General features: G+C 41.3%; 2 protein-coding genes across 6 annotated transcripts; both read left to right on the top strand.

Annotated features, from left to right (window-relative positions):
• Window positions 1–185: 185 nt before the first annotated feature.
• abca5 (ATP-binding cassette, sub-family A (ABC1), member 5) lies at window positions 186–17,553 on the top strand. 5 transcript variants are annotated; one of them, XM_026351157.1, is made up of 39 exons: window positions 192–318; window positions 1,051–1,109; window positions 1,709–1,878; window positions 3,280–3,466; window positions 3,670–3,843; window positions 4,034–4,131; window positions 4,492–4,718; window positions 4,817–4,958; window positions 5,379–5,567; window positions 5,747–5,894; window positions 6,075–6,252; window positions 6,404–6,462; window positions 6,832–7,118; window positions 7,361–7,480; window positions 7,622–7,760; window positions 7,868–7,958; window positions 8,161–8,300; window positions 8,548–8,667; window positions 8,778–8,979; window positions 9,161–9,327; window positions 9,512–9,639; window positions 9,849–9,986; window positions 10,074–10,187; window positions 10,362–10,532; window positions 10,650–10,763; window positions 11,054–11,188; window positions 11,339–11,407; window positions 11,503–11,594; window positions 11,733–11,856; window positions 12,120–12,234; window positions 12,381–12,472; window positions 12,648–12,823; window positions 12,999–13,074; window positions 13,199–13,293; window positions 13,507–13,626; window positions 13,732–13,884; window positions 14,129–14,208; window positions 14,337–14,392; window positions 14,657–17,553. In XM_026351157.1, the coding sequence occupies exons 2-39, from the start codon at window positions 1,073–1,075 to the stop codon at window positions 14,795–14,797; spliced, it is 5,064 nt and encodes a 1,687-aa protein (XP_026206942.1). In that variant the 5' UTR covers window positions 192–318; window positions 1,051–1,072; the 3' UTR covers window positions 14,798–17,553. The 5 variants fall into 5 exon arrangements, with proteins under 5 accessions (XP_026206945.1, XP_026206942.1, XP_026206944.1 ...); XM_026351156.1 differs by having other exon boundaries at window positions 200–264; window positions 14,657–14,797; XM_026351160.1 differs by lacking the exon at window positions 1,051–1,109 and having other exon boundaries at window positions 186–264; window positions 14,657–14,797.
• A 433-nt stretch (window positions 17,554–17,986) lies between these two features.
• chmp6b (charged multivesicular body protein 6b) lies at window positions 17,987–22,270 on the top strand. Its single transcript, XM_026352248.1, has 8 exons — window positions 17,987–18,194; window positions 18,768–18,877; window positions 19,072–19,159; window positions 19,249–19,335; window positions 19,421–19,486; window positions 19,612–19,692; window positions 19,780–19,852; window positions 20,830–22,270. The coding sequence occupies exons 1-8, from the start codon at window positions 18,132–18,134 to the stop codon at window positions 20,877–20,879; spliced, it is 618 nt and encodes a 205-aa protein (XP_026208033.1). The 5' UTR covers window positions 17,987–18,131; the 3' UTR covers window positions 20,880–22,270.

The raw sequence follows: 22,270 nt of genomic DNA, 5'->3' as shown, positions 1-22,270 counted from the left end.
TAATATACCCGATATATTTAAATTCACATGTTTTCGCTGGAATGGCATCATATATGGTCATTTATTCTGTATTAATAAATAAAAAACTAAAAAAAGTGAATTCTAAATGGTAGATTTGTATGTACGCTGCACACTGTGATATGATTGGTGCAAACAGCTGATTGGTCAACGTCACGGTTTCTGTATTTGACAGGCGGAAGTGGCGAAGAAACAAACAAGGTGCTCATTTCCGAGGGCTTCCTGGACATAAATAACACCTGTAATGTAAGGCAGTTCAATCACAACTTGTGGAAAGATATGCCTTAATGTATTTTATACGTGAGTATGTCACCTGTTGGCTTTTATCTGTGTGTAGGTGCTTTTTTCCAGCGGTGTCGGTTGTGTTACTGCTGTTGCTGTAGCTTGCTAGCTTGTTACGCGCACCCACTCAGATGTTGGCACTGCGCGTTAGCTCGGAACAAACAAACCAACGCTGATTTCTGAATGTCCATTTAGCATTTTGCAGCCTGTCGTTCGTATCTAACAACACCTATTCCAGTTTCCAGGTGAAACACAGTGCACTGAATTGGTGCACCATGCCAACATGTTGTACAGCACGTTAGCGCTAGGTTGAATGTCAGCTAGCTACATGCAGATTGGCAGGTTTGCTGGGTCTCGTTTAGTTTTATAAAAGCCACTTTACAAACGCTGCGATACTGCAGAACCTAAGCAGACCAACATGAGCTCCTGAGTCACTGAGAGCCTGAGCCTGGTCCGGTTCGCTGCGTCTCTGGGGGACTGTGGTAGTTTAAAGGCTCGTTACTAAATGCATTGCACACTTAGCATTAGTCAGCTTGTACATGTTGTCAAGAAAATGTGAGTCTACACCACAGACATCATTTCCTAATTCATGCACTCATGCATAATTCATACTTGTATGTATAACTGTAATCCACTGCAGTTCTGAGGGAAACATTGTCTGTTTACACCTGTTTAAATTTATTCTACAACTTTAGCTACCAGATACTGTAAAAATAGAATAAACTGCTAAATGATGATTTATTCTTACAGATTAAATAAATGTGAGGCCTTGATGTGGTTAAAATCTGCTCCATCTTTACCAGCTGCTGGTACGTTGTGATGTAGTAACACAGATCTTTGATCTTGTTTTTATCAATTAATAGAACTTTTTCTTTGTAATATTTCTCACCTTTATGCGTTTGTCAAACACATGTGAAGTATTCTCAGTGCATTCACAGACCTTGAACTTCTGTACTTTAACTACACATTAGAGCAGGTACGTGGTACTTCAGTTTGAGTAAAGAATTTGAAGTGGCCCTTTTTTTACTTTTTCCTGTGTTTTAGTTTTGTGTACTTCTGTTGATTGATAGGAATGATCATTCTGTTGTACATACTGCATATTATGGCTCTAACTAATGATGTTTTTATTATTTAATTGTTCTCCAGGGTTTCTTGTTCTGTAAAATGCTGAAAAATACGCTGATGTTCCCATTAGACATTTTCACAGTCCAACAATCCAGAGACCAAACTTTGAGTTTGCTATCAGCTATGACATAAAAAAACATTTTTGATATTTAAGAGGTTGAAACTAGCAGATGTAAAAGACACTGTTCATTCATCAAAGTGGTCTGTTAATTAACTTGCTTTCTAAAGACTAATCTTTAATCTCAACTCTGGAAATTTTCTCTGGCGTTTATTTTTCTTGCAGCTGAGGCCAGCATTAGGGAGACGACTTCTCGTCCGTATGTCATCCAGATGAGGCATGCTGGAAGTATGCAGCCTGTGCACAGAAGAGATGCTGGAGTCTGGCACCAGACAAGAAGTCTTCTCTACAAGAATCTGCTCATCAAATGGAGGACCAAGCAACAGAGTCTTCAGGTGCCTAGTTTTCAGCAGAGTGATATGAATTGTTTTGCTTTGGTCAGTTTAATAAGTGATATAGACTTAAAACTAGATTGTAATATTTTTATGGTAATAAGCAGTGATTTAAAAATAGCTTCATCATTAAGAAATATTAAACTAAAGTAATTAAGTAGCTAAAAAATAGAATAAGAGTGGGATATTTTCTTCACACCAGTATATGTGATGCATTTTAAAAAATAATTAAATTTCCATGTCACAGTTTGGCTTGGTATCATGTCTTTTTGCTTGGCGTTCCACAATATATTGTGGGTGATACGATATGTTAGAGCCCTAGTGTAGCGTACGAAGGAGCTAGGCTGTAAATAACAGCTTGTGTTTTTGTAAAATGGAGAAGTATAGAGTATACTTTATTTAATTCTTTTTTTTTTTTATTCTGGGGTGTACCATGATCACCTTTTCCACGAACCTTTACTCAAGGCTGTTTCACGTCCTTTGTCCCTGTTCTCTGTGGATCTGTGAGAAGGCTGTGTGTGGTCATTCCATCAAAATCTCATCTGCATTTTGCACAAATTAGGTCATATTCTCACGCCTGTACATTTTGAGTGCAACAATAAAATGGATTTCTACACGAGATAAAATGGAGTTTTGCAATAAAATGGAAAAAAATAGCTTGTGACTCTTACACCTTTCAATTTCTACTTTGCTATAAATTTTTAATTTGACTTTAAGTTGCAGTGATGCATTTTTATGACTGTATTAGCCTTTCTTTTAGGGTGTAACACTGTAAGATCTCCAGCAGTGTCCTTAACAGGAATAAGAAAAGTCCAGCTGCAGTACAAACAATATGCTTTAACTTCATACTAGAAAAGCCAAAAGTTTGTCACTGGTTTTTCAAGGCCAAGACACCGTGACAATTTATACCAAGTTACTAGATAACAAACATTTTATTTATTGCCCTGTAGGAAGCTTAGTTTAGTTGGTTTGCTGAAGAAAACAACGTGTTTACTAAATTAGATTTCAATCCAATCACTAAATGACAATATCAGTATTATTTATTTGATATACAGAACATAATTAAGTTTTCCCAGGAAATTGTGCCAAATCTGCTGTCAAACTAGTACTTCTCAGTTTTTAGTTTTTTAGTTACTGTGCAGGGTTTTCTCAGGGTTGAAGAGTTAGAAACAAGAAAGAATTGTCATGGTGTAATAGTTAAGATAGTATTTATAGTCATTTGTTACTGTTGTTGTGACTAGTGAGGGCAGCCTAAAGAAGAAGAAGAAAGAAATAAAAGAGATCAATAAGTGGTTTTATAAAGTGTTCAAACTCCATTCTGCTATAGATGAACTGTATTAAACCATTTTTGGGTTTTTCATCAGCTGCTTCTTTTTTTTTTTTTTTTTATGTCTGTCTTTACAGGAATTGATCCTACCTCTGCTACTGCTGGGTCTCCTGATACTCATCAGTACTTTAAATCCTCACGTTTATTATGAAAGCATCAGCACTATGGAACTGGAGCAGCATGACCCATTGTTCAAGGGCCTAGGTTACACACCCATCACTAACATCACCAGCCACATCATGGAGGAGGTGGCCCAGGTGATGCGTAAGTGCCCCAATTACATCTCTTGCTTTAGATAAACGCGCTGTGTTGGATGAACTACTTACATCATTTACTTAAGTAAAAGCAGCTTAAGAACCAAAAGTATAAGTAGGACAGAGAATTTCATGTATAACAAGCCTGTATTATAAGGACTGAGCCAGTAGATATCCTATTTTACACTCTGTTCCTCCCCCTTGTGTTTTTAGACATGCAGGATCATCTGGATATGTTTACCAGTGAGGAGGACCTGGAGAATGCCAGTCTGTATGAGTCTTCCAGCTACATTGGTGTTGTGTTTCTGGACAGCTCTGCAATGTCTTACAGACTACGCTTCCCATACAACCAGCTGCCTCTGCCCAGCGATTTCACAGAATCTATTGGTAAAATCTGATGAAACTTTTATCTTATTGTACTTTGTTTTTACTCTCTACGTATACAGTCTTAAAATTCCCAGTGGAAACTTTTAAATGGGTTGCATGTTCAGGCTACATACAGTACTAGAACTGAAATGTGAAGTCATCTGTATCTCAGACACGCTATGTTGTTGTCATTGTGTTTTCTCTGCTCTAGCAAACTGTTTTACAAGTTCAGTGAGCTGCAGAGCAGCTAATTACTGGTACTCGGGCTTCATCCGCCTCCAGTCTTTGATCGATGCAGCTATCATCCAGGTGAGACCTGCCTTTCTCCTCTCTGGTTCTTGTTTGCTATGCATTTTTCATTTGGTTTTAAGTTACACTGATGCATTTTTAACATCTCCTCCCCTGCAGCTTCCTAAGTGAAGAAAGACTTAGAAAAGTCCAGAGTTTTCCCAACCTTTGTTGTTAGAGATGCCAGTTGTTTGTCATTAGCTGGCCAGGATAACTATTTGTCATTACAGTTCAATTAAATTCAAATCAATTGTCCTTATTGTCATTGTTATTATAACACAGGTTATAATTAATAATGAGAAATTGGTAGATCATCACAGAGCTGCATAACATAAAATGTTTAATAGAAATCAGTTGTTATCAGCCGATTTATGTGTACAGATGCAGACAAAGCGCTCAGTGTGGAGTGAGATGGACCTGAAAGTGGTAATGATGGGACAGCCAGGTTCTGTAGAGGTGCAGAAATTTCCCCATGCGCTCATCTCCATCTACCTGGTCCTGGCCTTCACACCCTTTGTCACCTTCCTTATTGTAAATGTTGCGGCTGAGAAGGAACATCGTCTCAAAGACACTATGACCATGATGGGACTCTATGATACAGCCTTCTGGTAAGGAAGTCTTAGACACTTTGGACTGTGAATAAAGATATTCCTTTATTCATGTTATATAGTGTTTGCATATGTTTTTTTTCTTTGTTCTGCGTCAGGTTGTCGTGGGGCCTCTTGTATGCTGCTCTGGTGACTATGATGTCCATCCTTATGTCCATCATTGCTACCTACACAGCGCTGTTCCCTCACAGTGAATTCCTTGTCATCTTCTCCCTCATCTTCCTCTATGGAATATCATCTGTGAGTAGAGCTTTAATAAAGTTGTAAGATTTCTTACTTTGTACATTTACATTTAGCACTTTATCCAAAGCGACTTACAAGGTACAAGTCAAAGGTAGGCGGGGTAAGAGTAAGGAGGTCGTACCACTACACTATCCGGCCCTCATCTTCCTCTATGGAATATCATCTGTGAGTAGAGCTTTAATAAAGTTGTAAGATTTCTTACTTTGTACATTTACATTTAGCACTTTATCCAAAGCGACTTACAAGGTACAAGTCAAAGGTAGGCGGGGTAAGAGTAAGGAGGTCGTACCACTACACTATCCGGCCGTTTGCCTGTATGATGGAGGCAAATAACCATTTTAAAGTTTTCATATTAGAGTGTGCCCTGTCCTGTTGCTATCTGTCTTCTTTCATCTCTGTCTTTCTCTTTTCCCACAGATCTTTTTCTCCTTTATGTTGACTCCATTATTTAAGAAGCCTAAGTTTGCCAGCACAGTGGGCTCCATGCTGACAGTGGTGTTTGGCTGCCTGTCGCTTTTCACTGTGCTGATGAGAGACTTCCCACAGCCGCTAGTCTGGCTCCTCTGCCTGTTGTCCCCCAGTGCCTTTTCTATTGGCATTGCACAGGTAAAACCCTCCCTTTGCCATTGACCTTGTCTTTGTCAGTGGTGTGCTGTTGTAATTTATTTTTTCATTACAAACCAACATGTACACTTTTAGCCCTTTCAGAAAATTGTGCACATTGTTCAGGATAATAACTGTGGCTATAGGGAATTGATCTTTTAATGTGTTTATACACATGTTAGGTGGTTTACCTGGAGGCCCAGGGAGATGGTGCAGTGTTTTCTTCTTTGGCCAATGGCCCTCATCCCCTTTATGTTCCCCTGATCATGCTGGTTGTAGACTGTGTCCTCTACCTTCTATTGGCTATCTACCTGGACCAGGTTCTGCCTGGTGAGTACACATGAAGAATGCTTCAGTTTGAATCATAATCTATTTTAAAACTTTAAGGCAGCATCAGTTCTGCAGCAACAGCCAGGTTTCCCTGTGGAATCTCTTTAGTTAAATCCTAATTTAAATTTCAGTGTTATTATTGCTATGTATAATACATTTCACATTTTGTCTGATATGCAGGTGAGTTTGGTATGAGGAGGTCCGTGGTGTACTTTCTAAAGCCATCCTATTGGTCCAAACGCAGAAAGCGCTACGTTGAAGTGAGCTCAGTGTATGACACAGAGGTGAACGGCGCTCCTGTTGGGGAAGAGTCTGTCGAACCTGTTTCACCTGAGTTCAGAGGAAAAGAAGCCATTCGGTAAAACTCTGACCTTGCAAATGAAGGTCATGTTTACAGCCTGTTACATTAAAGCACTTTAAATTTAGCCTGATCAGTGTCCAGCTCTTAATGTCGACTGTTCGTTCTTTTTTAAAATATTCTGATTGCTCATTTGCTCCATTTCTGGCAGCATCAATAACATCCGGAAGGTGTACAAAGAGAAGGATAGTGTGGTGGAGGCTCTGAGAGGTAAGTCCTGAAAATGGCAGATCTTAGAAACAAGAACATTGAAATATAATTTCAAACTATATGTAGAACTTTAATGCCTGTTGCTAAGTGTGCAGAGAAAAGTCAAACCATATCCCTATAGTGTATGTGGAAAAATATCTGGTCTTTGGGTTTTCACCGGGCAGTTGGAGCCGCCATGCAAAAACCATTAGTTAGACATTAGAGAATAAACAGTTTCCATTTTGACATCAGTCAGGAGATATTCAGATTGTCATGTATGTTTTCTGTATGTCCTGTTGCTCATCCCTACAATGCCAGTATATGGCTCAGCCCCACTGGTTGATTTATTTTTTTGATGCTCTTCTTTCTTTCTTCTCAACCACTCTTCAGGCTTGACGTTTGACATCTATGAGGGCCAAATCACAGCTCTGCTGGGACACAGCGGGGCTGGAAAGTCCACTCTCATGAACATCCTGTGTGGCATCTGCCCACCTACTGACGGTTCGGCCACTATCTACGGCTCGCCTGTGGCAGAAATTGCAGATGCATCAGAAATGAAGCAGCTGGTGGGAATCTGCCCCCAGTTCAACATCATCTTTGATGTGCTCACTGTGGAGGAGCACCTAAGGATATTTGCTGCCATCAAAGGGATCCCACCTGCAGACACTGATGCAGAGGTAATGTGATGAGAGGCCTGTGTGGACCCTTACTTTACGTTAATGAGTCAGGTAGAGTATTTGAGTGTGGAATAATCAAAACATCAATTACCCTTTATTTCCTCCTCTGCTTTCTAACTATATACAGCTCTATATATTTACTGTACTTAATGCATAAAGGATCCTGAATTATTGACAAAACATTTTTGATTCTTCTTGCCGTGTAAAGAAATCACTGTAACAAATCCTTCTTTCTGGGACAGGTTACCAAAGTACTGAAGGATCTGGACTTGGAAAAGATCATGACTGCCCAGGCAAAAAATCTGAGTGGAGGCCAAAAGAGGAAGCTGTCTGTGGGCATTGCCATTCTAGGTGATCCCAAGGTGCCTAAAAGTGCTTTAAGCATTAATTATAGACTTTTATTTTTCTGTTTATCCTTTTCTAAATCTAAATCTAATTATCAGTAACTCTACTAAAGGTCGTATTAAAGTAACATCAATTTGCTTCATGTTTGCTGGTGACAGATCTTGCTCCTGGACGAGCCTACTGCAGGCATGGACCCCTGCTCCAGACATCAGGTCTGGACACTGCTGAAGAGCCGCAGAGCTGGCAGAGTCACTGTCCTCAGCACTCACTACATGGATGAGGCTGACATTCTTGCTGGTACAAACATTTTGTGTGTGGAAAAGAGCTTATTTCATTTATTTTTAAATAGTTTCTTGTCAATCAATTTGCACTTGATAAATTACAAATTTTATTTTTTGGACCAGATCGCAAAGCTGTGATCTCTCAAGGACAGCTGAAATGCATTGGCTCTTCAATGTATCTCAAGATGAAGTGTGGAGTTGGATATCATCTCAGGCAAGAAGATTTTTACTTAACTCAAATTGTTGTTGTTAGAGATTGTTACAGAGCAGTGTAAGCCATCTGTGAACATTTCAAACGTTTGTTCACGAGTACAAACAAGTCTTTATGGTTTATTGGTTGATAGTTTCTTTTTCAATCAATCATAACCACTAGTCTTTATTGAAATAGATTTAGATCATTATTTCCCCCCTCACAGAATGTCTATCAACGAGGGATGTGATGCTGAAAAGATCACATCGTTGGTCAAGCAGCAAGTTCCCAAAGCAAAGTTGTCTCGACAACATGAAGCTGAGTTGACGTTCACGCTGCCCTTTGAGAGCATGGACACATTTCCAGGTAAGATCACCAGTAAAAATAACAGCACCTGTCTCAGCTCATTAGTTATTGGCACAAATGCACTATTGTGTAAGTGTTGGAAAGTCCATTTGCGTACTGTGGTTTGTAGCCTTGTAGTTTGTCTGCACTGTCCATTAGTAACAACTCCAACCCAGACAAATGCTGAAATAATTCCTGCAGCCCATTTGCAACTCAGCTTAAAAAGAAGTGAACCAACAGCCAGTATGATTCATTTGTCTTTTCATAGGCTTGTTCTCAGAGCTGGACCGTCAGCCCAGTCTGGGAGTCATCAACTATGGGGTTTCCATGACAACTCTGGAGGATGTTTTTCTTCGTTTGGAGGCTGAAGCTGAAGTGGATCAAGCTGGTGAGTGTGTCCAAAACAGTGAGTAGTTGTTGCACTGAATAAATTCTCGAACTTATTCCTGATTTTGTTACATTACTGGATTTGTCTGTCTGCATGTTTCACGTCTCCAGACTACAGCGTGTTTAATCGAGAGCAGGCAGAGGATGAATGTGACAATGCTTCCATAGATGATACAGACCAGAAGCTGCTGACGTTCTCAGACAGCAAGTCTGACGTTGTGTCGGGTCAAGCTCTGTGGCGGCAGCAGTTTAGCGCTGTGGCTTGGCTGCACATGCTCAACATGTTCAGGGAGAGGAAGGCCTTCATTTACACGTGAGAGTCTAGTGGCTAAAATAATTTGAAGTCACTCATTCAGGACTTAGACACTTAATTGCCAAGAAGAATGGTGCACAGAACCTTGTAAGATCTCATAAAATATATGTGATTGTAAATAGGTCCAGTAAATATCTTTTGTTTGTCCTTTTCTTTCCCCACCACCTCCCTCCACCTGCAGTCTGGTCTTGTTCCTTGTGTTTGTTGCTGCGGTGCTCGTCTTGGCTTTGGCCACAGGAAACATCCAGATCCACTCATCAGAGCGCCAGTTTATGCGCGATTACTTCCTCAAAAGGAATCAGGCCCCCCGTAGATATACCACCAGCCTCCTGGTTCAGAACTCCTCAGGTGAGCTTGCTGGAAATTTCCTGAAGGAAATGGATTCTGGTTTGTAACCTGGGAGAATAGATGCTGATATTTAAAATGCTGGTTGCACCTTGCTGCATCCTGAATCTATCAAACCTACACTTTGTATAAAATAATATAGATGAGTCTGCAGTGGATAAGCAGTGCATGTTTCTTTTGCCAACAGGTTCAGATATTTCTGACTTCGTCCACAACCTGGAGTCTCAGGACATCAAAGTGGAAATTATGAAACAGAGTGACTACATGGCTGCAGCTCCGCATAGCGCCGCCTTTAACGTAACGGGCACCAGCAAGGTCACTGTCAACGTTTTAATTTAAGTTTTGATAGATGGTTATTTTCTAAGAATATAGAAAAAGCAACAGATGTAGGTTCACCTCTGCTGCAGCACCCCCACCTACAGTTAATGTGGTGGTACTGCAGTGTTCCTGATGGGGGCTAGACTAGGAGCTTTATAAAATAATCTACCAACATGTGACACTCTCTGTTTCTTGTATGTTAACAGGGTTTCAGATACAGTGTTGCGTTCAACAGCACCACAGTGCACTCTTTGCCTATGGCGGTTAACGTACTAAGCAACGCTCTCCTAAGAGGACTGAATGGTTCTGGACAGATCCGAACCTGGACCAAACCGTTTGATTATGTGAGTTCTGGGTCAGATGTGACAAATCACATATATCCTGTTTCCCATTGAAAGATATTAAACTTTAATTTTATAATTTTATTTTAGCAAATTCCAGATTCTACATCCTACGCTCTGGTCTACATAGAGGCCATCATACTGGGAATGCTGGCAGCTGGAATGCCTGCGTATTTTGCAATGGATCACACTCGAGATCGAGAGGTAACCGACACATATAGTAGTAATTAGTAATAATTATGTTTCACTTTAATCTATCCAGGATGAATTCCTTTCTGCCCAGCAGAATTAACCTTTAAGTTGAACATAGAAGATTTCAGTTTTATCTAGTATAAGTATAATAGATGATGGATAATATTTAGTTTATTTCTTCCACAGATCAAGTGTCGCTCAACGCTGCGTATCTCTGGACTGGTACCTTCAGCCTACTGGTGTGGCCAGGCTGCAGTAGACATCCCCTTCTACTACCTCATCCTGTCCTCCATGACCATTATCCTCTTCTCCTTCCACACTGGAAACCTGCTCACCTCCAGCAACCTCACCGCTGTAGTTCGTACCACTGCTTGTTATAAACATGAAATGGTTTTAAAATTAATGGCTGTGTATAGTTAATATTTCTAGAAATATTTTTGAAATGGTCTTGACTTCTCTTCTCCCCTCCTTTAGGTTCTGTGCACTGTTGGCTTCGCTCCAGCCATGATCCTCTTTACTTATGTGGTTTCTTTTGGTTTCACCCGAGTCCAGAGCAACAGGGATTTCTTCTCTGTTTTCTCCATGATGGTGAGAAAAGATGCCTCATGGAAATATTGACTTCCAAAGCATGAATCACAATAAGATGTGTTCCTGCAGTCATAGAGATTAGTAACTGATTAATCATAAGATCGAAGATAAAACTAAATAGGTTTATTGTTTTAGCTGTGCTGCAGTTTCATGGTCGTACTGTACACGAAGGAGCTTCAGCTTCATTTACTTCATCTGACACAATTTATTGCGTAATTCTTTGTGTAGATAGTTGTTAGTAGAGTCACATGAAAAGGTTTTGCGTGCTAACTGAGCGGTTTGCGCTCCAGGTGTGTGTGGTGTCAGCTTCACTGGTTCAGTTGTTTGTGAACGACAGCCCTGCGCTGACCAGAAACCTGCACAACATCTTGTGTTTCTTCAACCCTCTGTACCCTCTCATGGGCTGCCTCAACTGTATCACCAAGGTAGGAGATCACCCACAGGAACCAGCCAGTTCTTTGTCTTTAAACCTACATTAAGCTGCATTTTAGATGTGACGTAGAAGAGTTGCACCGACGCTGCAGTTCTGGAGGACGGTTTTAGTTAATAGCTGCTGTTTTTTTCTCCATTCACAGGCGACCTTCCTCCTCTCTCTCTATGAGGAGGACTTCTTATGGAAGAACCTGCTTATCGCAGTTGTAGCTGTATGTGTCTCATTTTAAATCCTTTCGCCAGAAAACGGGCTCTGAACAGGTGTATGTTGAGCTGTAATACTGTATGTGTCTCTCTGTGTGTTCAGCCCTATCTCCAGTGTATCCTGCTGCTTTTCCTGCTTCGCTGGCTGGAAATCCGTTACGGTGGGAGGAAAATGACAACCGATCAATTCTGCAGGTGATTATTGGATTTCAGGTCTCGTCTCAGATTACAGCCAGCCTCTGTTAATTTGTATTTCAATGAACCGAAAGCTTAAGATTAATGGTATTGTTAAATGTTTGAACATCGACCTTGATGTTTTTTAAACCATCTCAGGATCTCGTCCAAGTCACAACCCAAAGTGGAGAGGAACCCAGAAGAGGGGCTGAATGAGGATGAAGATGTACAGATGGAGAAGGCCAGGGTGAAGGAGGCCCTCACCTGCCAGTCCTGCGAGGAGGTGAGTGATGTTTATCTGACAATCTCATCCTTTGGTACGTTGGTATGGGAAAGTAAGGAGCTGCTGAATTTAGTCTCAGTGGTCTAGTGATCTAGATTATTATGAATTTACTGAACAACTGAAGAGTCTTTGTCTTGAAGATGAGCTACTGAGCATGTGCAGGGTGTCTTTTAATCTGTAGAACGTTCTGCTAAAAGTCATCACATCCAGTAGCGCTGACTGAGTGCGTGGTTATTTTTATCACCTTCTCTGTGTCCTTTCAGAGACCAGTGGTGGTTGTGAGTAACCTGAAGAAACAGTATAAGGGAAAAAGAGAAGGTTTCTCTTTAAGCAAGACGAGGAAAGTGGCTGCAAACATCTCCTTCTGTGTCCGCAAAGGTATGTGCACTTGTCTTTTTCAAGTAGTGGTGAGTAGTTCTCATTTCGTATCTACTTACTCAGAGTGCATTTAGATTGTTGGAAAAATCCATTAGTGAAGAAGGTTTCACCACATTTTACGATAAACCCTGTTACTGTGTCATTAGGCGAGGTTCTCGGACTATTGGGCCCCAACGGAGCAGGAAAGAGCACAGTCATGCACATGTTATCAGGTGACACCGACCCCACTGCAGGCCAGGTACAGTGCAGATGCTCTCGTCATCTCTGTTGTGCAGTATCAATTGTATTTGTTTGTGAAAAATGACTTAACTTCTGTTTTTTTTTTTTTTTTTTTTTTTTACTGAGAAAGTCAAACGTAAATGTGTAGACACCAAAATAAAACCATTCTTGACCATCTGTTTACCGTTATCCAGGTGCTGATGGGAGACTATAGTACAGATTTTCATCCAGCGGGTAGTCCTCTGGAGCATGTGGGCTACTGTCCTCAGGTGAGTCCTCTGTGGCCCAGGATCACTCTGCAGGAACACCTGGAGATCTACGCTGCCATCAAGGGTCTTAAAGGTCAGGACGTGCCAGGCATCATCAAACGGTAAGTCACCCTCTCACTTACTGAAAAACAGTTTTACCATGAAAAACCTTGAATGAATGATTGAAAACTCTGTACAGCACAGAAAAATGTTAATCTGAAGCCTCCATCTTCATTTCATGTTCAGAGTAAAATCATATACTGTAAATGCAGCTGACCTCTTTTTTTTCTTTGTCAGTGTTGTGAATGCTTTGGAGCTAAAGGACCACTTAAACAAACAAGCCAAGAGTCTTTCAGCAGGACTCAAGAGGAAGGTGAGAAACTCACTGAGCTGTCCAAATATTATTATATTTAAAAAATACATATTTTATAGATACTTCCTTTAAACCCAAATGGGATTTTGATTACAATAAGCTGTTGTATGGTTTGTTTTTCCAGTTGTGCTTTGCCTTGAGCATGATAGGGAATCCTCAGATTGTCTTACTGGATGAGCCGTCGTCAGGGATGGACCCCAAGTCTAAACAGCGCATGTGGTGAGACTTTGAACCAATTGGTCTTACAGAAAATTGTGAATTCAGACATTTTGTTAAGTTGATGCTTGTTTTTATCAGACACAGATTTTAAACGTAATGATTGTTGGAAGACCTTTTTGCTTTGCTTGAGGACAGTTTGACTGACGGATTCTTCAGGGCTTTGCTGATGAAAGATGCCCCCGTCTCATTTAGTATTTTTGTCACAATGTGTAGGAGAGCTATACGTGCTGCTTTCAAGAACTGCCAGCGGGGAGCCATCCTCACCACACACTACATGGAGGAGGCCGAGGCCGTGTGTGACCGTGTAGCTATCATGGTTTCTGGCCAGCTGAGGTTGGTGCTTAAAGCAGGAGGCAGCTGTGGGGTGTTCGTTGGTTTCTCATGTTCCCTTATCACTGGATACCATGCGCTAATGTTCTTTTTGTCCTTCTCCAACAGATGTATCGGCTCCATCCAACATTTAAAAGGGAAATACGGCCGAGGTTACAGTTTGGAGGTGAAACTCAGAGAGGAGCTGACGGGTCTCCAGCAGGTGGCGTTGCTGCACAAAGAGATTCTCCGAATCTTCCCTCATGCTGCGCGGCAGGAGAGGTGAGATTGCGACCCGGCCCTAAACATGTAACGATGTTAACACGTACATGTACCACATTTAAAAGATAAAGAAAAAACAGTGGGAATGAAGTTTCTATTAAGACAGACATTAAATCCATTAACTCACTTTAAAGATATTAGCAGTAAAATGGGTTTTTACAGACGTGTAGCTGTTATTTAGTCTAACAACACACACACTTAGCTTGTGTGTGGCTAACTCTGTGCACTGATGCTTTCTTTGCAGCTTTGCTACTTTGATGGTTTACAAGATCCCAATGGAGGATGTCAAATCACTGGCCAAGTCTTTCGCTCAGTTAGAAAGTGGTGAGTCACTGCTGAGCTCTAACACACACACACACACACACACACACACTCACACTCACACTCTTAGCCATCTGGGATGTGTCTGCTGACTCATTCAGTATAATTTATCTTCATGTCTGTTTCTTCAGCCAAGCAAACCTTCAACTTCGAAGAGTACAACTTCTCCCAGTCGACCTTAGAGCAGGTATGTGTGGTTTAAAATTTTTTATCAGCTATTTTAATAATCACTGAATTACTTTTAGGCCAAAGTGCTGAACCTCCTTGGTTTTGGAGCGTGGATCAGACGGAACAGTTGTTGCTGTATATGTGACCTTGGGCTCTGAAGAGTTCATGGAAAGTGTTTGGGTTCGAAATGAGGGACGTCTGCCTTTACATGAACTTTCTCACTTTATGCTGTCGTCTGTCTCCTCCTCTTCCTCCTCCTCTTCTCCCTTTCTTTCCTCTCCAGGTGTTTATGGAGTTTGCCAAGGAGCAAGAGAACGAGGAGGATGAGGTGGGCCCCCTGAGCACAACTTTCCAGTGGCAGCGGCTACGTCAGGACGGCTCCGTTTCAGTCAACCACGCTGACAGCATCGTGCACCAGCTTTAAAGCCCACCTGAAGGGAGCCGGCTGGTGACTGACCAGGACCCACCAGTCTCAACCTGGAGGCTTCAGCGTCTGAGGGCTCACGCCAGCACTCGCCCGCTCCACGAAACCCATGCTCACCGCCCTTAAATGAACGGACCTGGGTGGCGGCTCCCATACACTGGGAATGACTGTGTGTGGGCTCGGGGCTGTTAAGGCTCCTTTCTGTTGGTCTGAGGTGTGCATGTGTGTTACCCTTGTCCACTGGTGCTCCGTGTTTTCTGAATCGCACTGACCGAGGGGCCAGTCTTTCTTGACACACTGATGCGACACCTACTTCTCTTTCTAATGGTGTTTTTTATCTTCACAGGGAGTCAGTAAATGGAAAATCTATATAATATATAATATTTATGCTTTGTAATCCATCCGTTCTCCTCTGCGGGGAAGCATTACAGTAAGTGTTTGCTCGTCTCTTCAGGTGTTTGTCTGTCGTGTTTGTGAAACTGTTTTTTGAACACTACCAGAACTGGGATCCATCCACAGTTGTACCAAAGCAGCACATCTCTGAACCACACACTACCACACCTCCTGACACATTGACACTGAGAAGTATTTATTGATTTTTGGTGTCAGTAGCATGTGAATAAATTGTTTGCATAATAGTTCTATTGTTGACGTGGGGCAGTGGAATTAATGCCTTTTTGCTAACACTGGAGAAAAGATGCTCGAGCTCTCCAGAGTCTTTTGACCTGTATCAATTCCCCGACGTTCCTCTCTCTTCGTTTTACACCAGCATGCACATCCTTGTCCAGACCCACATTTAAACTCTATGTTCTCCAGTAAGTGAGTGTTTCAGCGTGCAATGTGACAGATGTTGGTATGATGCTTTTTGAATGGAGGATCTTTGCCCTGTGGCCTTCGTCTCTACAGGTTTAGCTTTGAACTAGAACCCTTATGTTGGGAATGTAGTGTAGAATATGCACACCAGTACATGTAGCACACCTCTAATGGCAGACGTTAGCCAGGGCCTGAAGACCTCAAACATGGAGCAGTGAGGTTTGAGGTTCAGACCCAGAAAGGACTTGTTGAAATGTTCTTCATCCATCTGTCAGTTGAGCTTTATGAGAATCTTTTGAAAACAGATTTTGAATGTACGTTTGGCGTCCGGTCAGAGGACTGTTTGTAACTAGGCAGTGAGGCTCTGCGCAGCCTCTCTAGTCACCGTTTCACTTTGGTGCCACGTTTAATCACTCCGCTGTGTTTTGTTAACTCTTATCTAGCCTGTGTCTGTCTGTGTGTGTGTGTGTTGTGAGGTATACTAGTATGCTGTGTGTAGATGCGGCTGTTTCTGCATAATCAACTGTTAGTAAAAGCAGGTACATGTTGGTGCAATCAGCAAACCGATAAATTGTAATTTCTTCATGACAGTCGGGTGAGAGGGGAATGAGGCTAAAGGGAAACGGAACTCATTGGTTGAACTTTTAATTCATTGATGATCGTAAATGGTATTTGTCTACCACTTCTGAATGAGCTGATTCCTCGTTTTTTTACTTTAGTGTGTGAACTTAAGGCTGCTGGGTCTGAGATCGACAAAAGAGAAACAACTGTTAGTGTTTCAGTGCCTCAGCAACACAAAACTCAGCAGTATGAGATCCACTGAGGTTGTTTTGCAGCGCAACCATATTGGGTTTGAACTGTCGGGTGTGCTTGTTTTGTTCACCTTGGTATAGTTTGTGGAGTTTATCTACTTGCTACAGAACAGTTGTGAAGCGGAAGCTAAATGTTTACTTTAAACTCTTGGGAATGATTAATCGTAGACACTCATTTCATCTTCCAAGATAGATGTTTTATCTGTTACAAGCTCCATTGTGTGTCTGTCAGATTCACTGTACATATTTTTCAAGATATTCATTCTTTAGTAATATCGTATTTAGAAAGCTTCCAAGAAATGAGTCTGAGGTCGACTGGCTGCACACATGCACTACAGACATCAGATGCCAACATTTAAGGCAAATACATCAAAAGCTGAAGACGTCACGATTTGTCTCTCTACGGGTGAAATGAACGGCTTTAGAACAGACAACACTGGAGAAAAGGAGACGGATTATGACCCCTTTAGCTTTCCATACAAATACACGTTACTTGACAAAGTGTGAGGAACTCCGGAGGCTCTGTCCATGCACTGTCTGTGGCTTTTTAAACTTTAGTTCAACTCAGTCAGCATTTCTTTCTTTTTGCACACATGTAGCCTTGTTGGACAAAAAAAGAAATGATATGTGGTGTGCATGGGCGGGGTTTGTGATGTCTTATTTATTTTCACTGTATGTTTTATAATTGTTTATATTTGTTTTCCCAAGTGCAATACTGTACACCAACATTCATGTTCTGTGGGTTTGACAATGTCAGTAACATGTAGCCATCCAAGTAACATCAGCTTTTTTTTGCACTTCTCTTACTCGGCCTCTATTGGAAATTGTTCACAGAAATAAATCCAACATGTTCTTTATCTCTTTGGAAAATGGAGCATCAACGCAACTGGCATTGAACGTGGAGCAGGTTTCATTTTCTTTTCCTGGTGGTGATAAACTTGCACTATTTCTGGGAAATTTTATAACCTTTCTTTATATTATGCAATCTTTGTATGATTAACTGTGCACTGATTTTATTTTTTAAAGATTGTGGTTTAGCTGTGTGCTGTACTTTTCCTCCTGTAACGCCCCCGTGTCTGGATGCACACTTGCCATCATTGAACTGTGGTCACTTCATGACCTTTTCATGAATAAATAGTAATGTTAATCCAAATTATTGTTTTGTCTTTTCCTTGAAGGACAGACCAGAAAACCACATACTGGCTTTTTTTTCCTGATAATTGGCTCTATGGTATAATTCAAAGCAACTGACAGCAATGTTGTCAACAATGCACATTTCTGAGCTGTATTTTGAAAGGTTCCACCGGAAACACCAGTCACTCACGCTGTGTCGCAGTTCTCCACTTGGCCTCTAGGGAGCAGTAAATAATGATTCACTATAGTTGGTTTATACGTCTTTTTGACGAACTAGTATCTTATTTCCTGCTCAGATCAGATGTACGTGTTGATGACACACTGCTTATCAAAACTAAATCTATTTAATGTTTTATAAACGTGTAAAAGGAATCTGCCGTCAGCGTTTCGTGCGCTCTGGGATTTAGATATTTGTCCCTCCCCAGATCCCGTACTTCCTGGTGTGGGTGTGGACACAGATGACTACACAATAATGGACGAGAAGCTACATTAACCTACAGCTCCGAGAAATCCTGTGGATTATAGTTTCACTTCCCTCTTCTGGTTGTCAAGTGTAGCTGGGATGCTGTGTCAGAATGGGAAATATCTTCGGCAAAAAGAAACAGACGCGAGTGACAGAACAAGACAAAGCGATTTTGGTAAGTGTCACAGCTAGCTAACGCTAGCTAGCTATCCCTGAATCATGAACTAGTCATGCCAAACTGCTTTGAGAATTTTAATAATTAAGAAAATGTGCACGTCAATAATCGAATATACCTAGTTTATAAATGTAACCCAAACTAATTGGCACTCTTGAGCAGCTTCTTGGCAATTCGGCACGAATGTATCTGGAAAAACAACAAATTTAAGATATAGTTAGTAACGTAATCCTGTATGAATCTGCCTTCAAAATAATTCAGTTCGGGAAGCAGAAAGTAAATCATTATAAAAGTTTTCTGCTGCTGATCTACTAATCATATCCCGATATAATCCGAACCGCTTAACTTAAGTAAGGCATTGTTTTTGTAATAACATTTCTTACGGTTGCTCTTTTATGAAGTGTGCCATGAAATGTGTAAGACTTTTACAATGTAATTTGGCAAAGCAGGAGACAAGCTGGACTGACAGCTGCTCAATTAGCATAATGTGTCTTTGTTAGTTAGTGACTTATTGGAGTGTCAACGTCAGGTTGGTACTCATGCACTCACTATGTTTCTGTTTCATTATTTCAGCAACTGAAACAGCAAAGAGATAAACTGAGGCAGTATCAGAAGAGGATCAACGTGCAGCTGGAGAAGGAGAGACTGTTGGCAAAACAGCTGCTGAAAGATGGCAAAAAAGAGTGAGTAGAAACGTTGCACAGTGGCCTCAACAGTAATGAGCCAGTAGTCCACATAAACTCTAACTATATTTTTGAGAAAAATCCTCCTGGAAATGTCATTTGTTATATGATTTATTGTGTTCTGTTGTGCATCAGTTGCTCACTGTTCTTTTTTGAGAGTGATTCTGATTTTATCACCTTTTGGGTTCAAACAGAAAAGCACTACTTTTGCTGAAAAAGAAACGCTACCAGGACCAACTCTTAGACAAGACAGAGAACCAGATAAGCAACTTGGAGCGGATGGTGAGTGACCAGAGGGGTTCCTACTGATGCACAGCGGGTGGCAGCAGCAACATTAACCTGAAAGTGTCGCTCTCTCCCACTTATTTCAGGTTCAAGACCTGGAGTTTGCTCAGATTGAAAGGAAAGTGATTGATGGGTTGAAAACTGGAAATGAATGTCTGAAGAAAATGCACGAGGTAGGTGATGGTTCTGATGGTAGAAGGAAGGAATCTCATGTGTGATACCTCGCTGGTGATCTCTGATTGACTATTTTCTCACTAGGTGATGTCTATTGAAGAAGTAGAACGGATTATGGATGAAACCCAGGACGCCATTGAGTACCAAAGGGTAAGTCCCAGCAGTCGGTGTCATTTAATTGCACTGTTTAAATCATGAATCAACATAATTTAGAACTGAGGTAATCACAAATACACTGGGTCCATCGGGTTAACTGAGTCTTCGTCCTTGTGCAGCAAATAGACGAGATGCTGGCCGGCTCTTTGTCACAGGAGGATGAAGATGCTGTTCTGGCTGAGTTGGAGGCCATAACTCAGGTCAGTCACTCAGACTTTGTAACTCAGATTTTGTAAGTTCACACACATCTGTTGGTTTGATCACGTGTTGTTTCTGATCCGTCTCAGGGAGACGTCGAGCTTCCAGAGGTTCCTTCAGATGAGCTGCCAGAGGTGCCAGAGGCTGCAAAGGAGAAGCCAGGTGTGTTCTTGCTCATACTTTTTGTCTTATCTGTTCATAAAACCGCCAACAAATCACATTAGTCCACAGAGCCAATCTATACTGAACTACAGGTTTACTTGTATAAACTCTTGTGAAGCGCATCCACGCTTTGGAGCTTACATGTGTCCGACTGATGTTGTATATGGAAGCAAATCGACTGAAATGTTTCAGGAATCAAAAGCAGAATCAAAACTTCAGAGGAGAACCAGCTAGTTCTGTTTACTGGTCCGTCCCATGTTGTAGGACTGACAGTAACATTTTATTACCAACAAACCTTTAGCACGTGAAATAAAAGATGCTGTGTTGGTAAAATCTTTCATCTCAGTTCGACAGATTGAGGTTGTTTGTGAAAGATCTGGAGTCAGACAGTGACTGTTTACTGCTTATATATGGAGCCCATGAGTGATTTGTTCAGACCTCTTCAGGCCACATTGTGTTAGTTTCAGTTTCAGGACATTTAAAAACAAGGAGTCATCACTCCTAGGAATCATCTCACATTTCATACAGCATCTCAGCTCCATTGCTTTCTCTGTCAGCGACCTCCTTCTGTGCAAACATGGCAGAGAAATCTGCGTCTTTAGGACATATCTATATTTGGAAATCTGGTTTTTCTAATCCCCTACCCTGTTGGGTAGGTCATGTTAAAGGTTTCCTGTTAACACAGTTAACACATCTGCTCACTTATTGGTAACCTGGTTACTGAAGTAAACACACTGAGCGGTGATGTAGTTTGATGAAGAGCTGCAGAAACTGTTGCTGTATGTGTTTTTGTGAAATCCACCAGCATCCCACAGCTGGTGCTGTGGTTCAGGATGTCAGGTCGTGGTTTAGAGTTAGAGCCCCAGAACAGTGAGTTTGGGTTCAGTACAAGGAGCGTAAAGGCTAGAGGGGAACATCCCAGCTGTACCCACCCTGCTGCCTTTTCTAAGTCTGTGAATCTGTTTTTTTTGTTCCAGAGAGGGAACCTTCCAGAAAGAAACCAGAGCGGGAGCAGCTCGCCATATAGAAACTCAGCTGACCTGTTGGCTGCTGGGTAAACGCTCAAGTCCCGGGTGAAGCTACAGCCCTTCAAACATTTTGCTGGAGAACTCTCCCTCCTTCAGGAGCCTGTGATAATACGACAGCAGCCGCTCTCAGACAGCCGGACTTCCTCGTCCTCATCTTCGTCTGACGCATGAAGGCGTCAGGAGTGATTCACTGCAGCGAGAACTGAACCATGACCTGTGAGATCAGATAATTTGTGCCTAACATTAGTCAGTGTTCACCACTAAATCATTTTAAATACAAGAACTTCAATGTGTGTATGAGTTCTTCATTGTATTTTAATCAGTGTGTGACCTGTGAAGGGTCCGTTCACTCAAATTACAGAAAAGACATATTTACCCACAGACTTCCAGTTTGGTCTCATCTGGTTCTGCTTTTATTTTGGTTTTGGTTCTGTATCCAGACTCGGCTGCGTCGTCTCTCGATTAACCCACACTCCAAATATCTATCTCTATATCTCTGCTGTATCACAGAGAGAGCCTACTCTGTGCACCCTTCATCAAGTTCTAGGGATGGAAAGATAAAGTTACTTACTGTAGCTTTAATAATTAAAATAAAAAGGGGCCTGATTTTTAACTGTAAACTAAAAAGACTAAATGTGATTTAAGATTTTAGAATCCAAGAAAAATAAAACGTAAAATCAGCAACTAACAGCCTGAATGCTCAAGTGTTTTTCTTTTGGGTGAACTGACCCTTTAAGGGTGAAAACACAACCTCTGCTCTGTAAAGTCTTGTGGTGTCATCTCCTCACGGTACCGGCCACATCAACCGGGAACTTTCTCTAAAGCACCGAATCATTTGTTTCCCAGATTATTCTCCCAGTCTGACCCATTTTCAAGAAGCTTAACTAATCTAATTCTGTGCTCCCCTTGTGGATTAGCTTGGTGTCATTGGAGACGGGGCTAATCATATCGTGTGTGTGTGGGCTTACCTCTGAAGCCCAGACAACAGTTGTTAATCTGTTCAAGGCAATAACCTGACAGAACCTGCATCTTTACCTCTGAGTATTATCAACACACAGGCCTGTAATTATTTTACTGTGCATGTCATGCTCAGATTTGATTGTGTGTGTGTGTGTGTGTATATATATATATATATATATATATGTATTAAACTGCAGCAAGAGTGATGGCCTACATCCATAAGGCTTAGGCTTGTGTATCTCTGAAGAGATCCATCTAGCTAATCTGTAAATCACATAATCTCACAGGCACAAAACATCGATGACTAATACAGTCGGGCTGCAGACGTCAGTTCATCAGTGGTTGTCTTAAAGTCAGTTTGGACATTGTATATCTCTCTCTCTTTCTCTGTGGACACTGTTTTTACAATAAAACTCTTTTTTTATTGTCA

Source organism: Anabas testudineus, chromosome 19 (assembly GCF_900324465.2).
Source record: "Anabas testudineus chromosome 19, fAnaTes1.2, whole genome shotgun sequence".
NCBI classification, from domain to species: domain Eukaryota; kingdom Metazoa; phylum Chordata; class Actinopteri; order Anabantiformes; family Anabantidae; genus Anabas; species Anabas testudineus.
The sequence above is the reverse complement of the archived record's forward strand: the minus strand, read 5'-3'. Positions and strand labels throughout refer to the sequence as shown.

Excerpts from the sequence above, each read along its gene's own strand:
- abca5 (XM_026351157.1), top strand. The coding sequence starts at position 1,073 with ATGTGGTTAAAATCTGCTCCATCTTTACCAGCTGCTG. Across the intron at positions 1,110-1,708 it reads TCCATCTTTACCAGCTGCTG|CTGAGGCCAGCATTAGGGAG; the intron begins GTACGTTGTGAT and ends TTTTTCTTGCAG. Across the intron at positions 4,719-4,816 it reads CTCTATGATACAGCCTTCTG|GTTGTCGTGGGGCCTCTTGT; the intron begins GTAAGGAAGTCT and ends GTTCTGCGTCAG.
- chmp6b (XM_026352248.1), top strand. The coding sequence starts at position 18,132 with ATGGGAAATATCTTCGGCAAAAAGAAACAGACGCGAGTGACAGAACAA. Across the intron at positions 18,195-18,767 it reads AACAAGACAAAGCGATTTTG|CAACTGAAACAGCAAAGAGA; the intron begins GTAAGTGTCACA and ends TCATTATTTCAG. Across the intron at positions 18,878-19,071 it reads CTGAAAGATGGCAAAAAAGA|AAAAGCACTACTTTTGCTGA; the intron begins GTGAGTAGAAAC and ends GGGTTCAAACAG.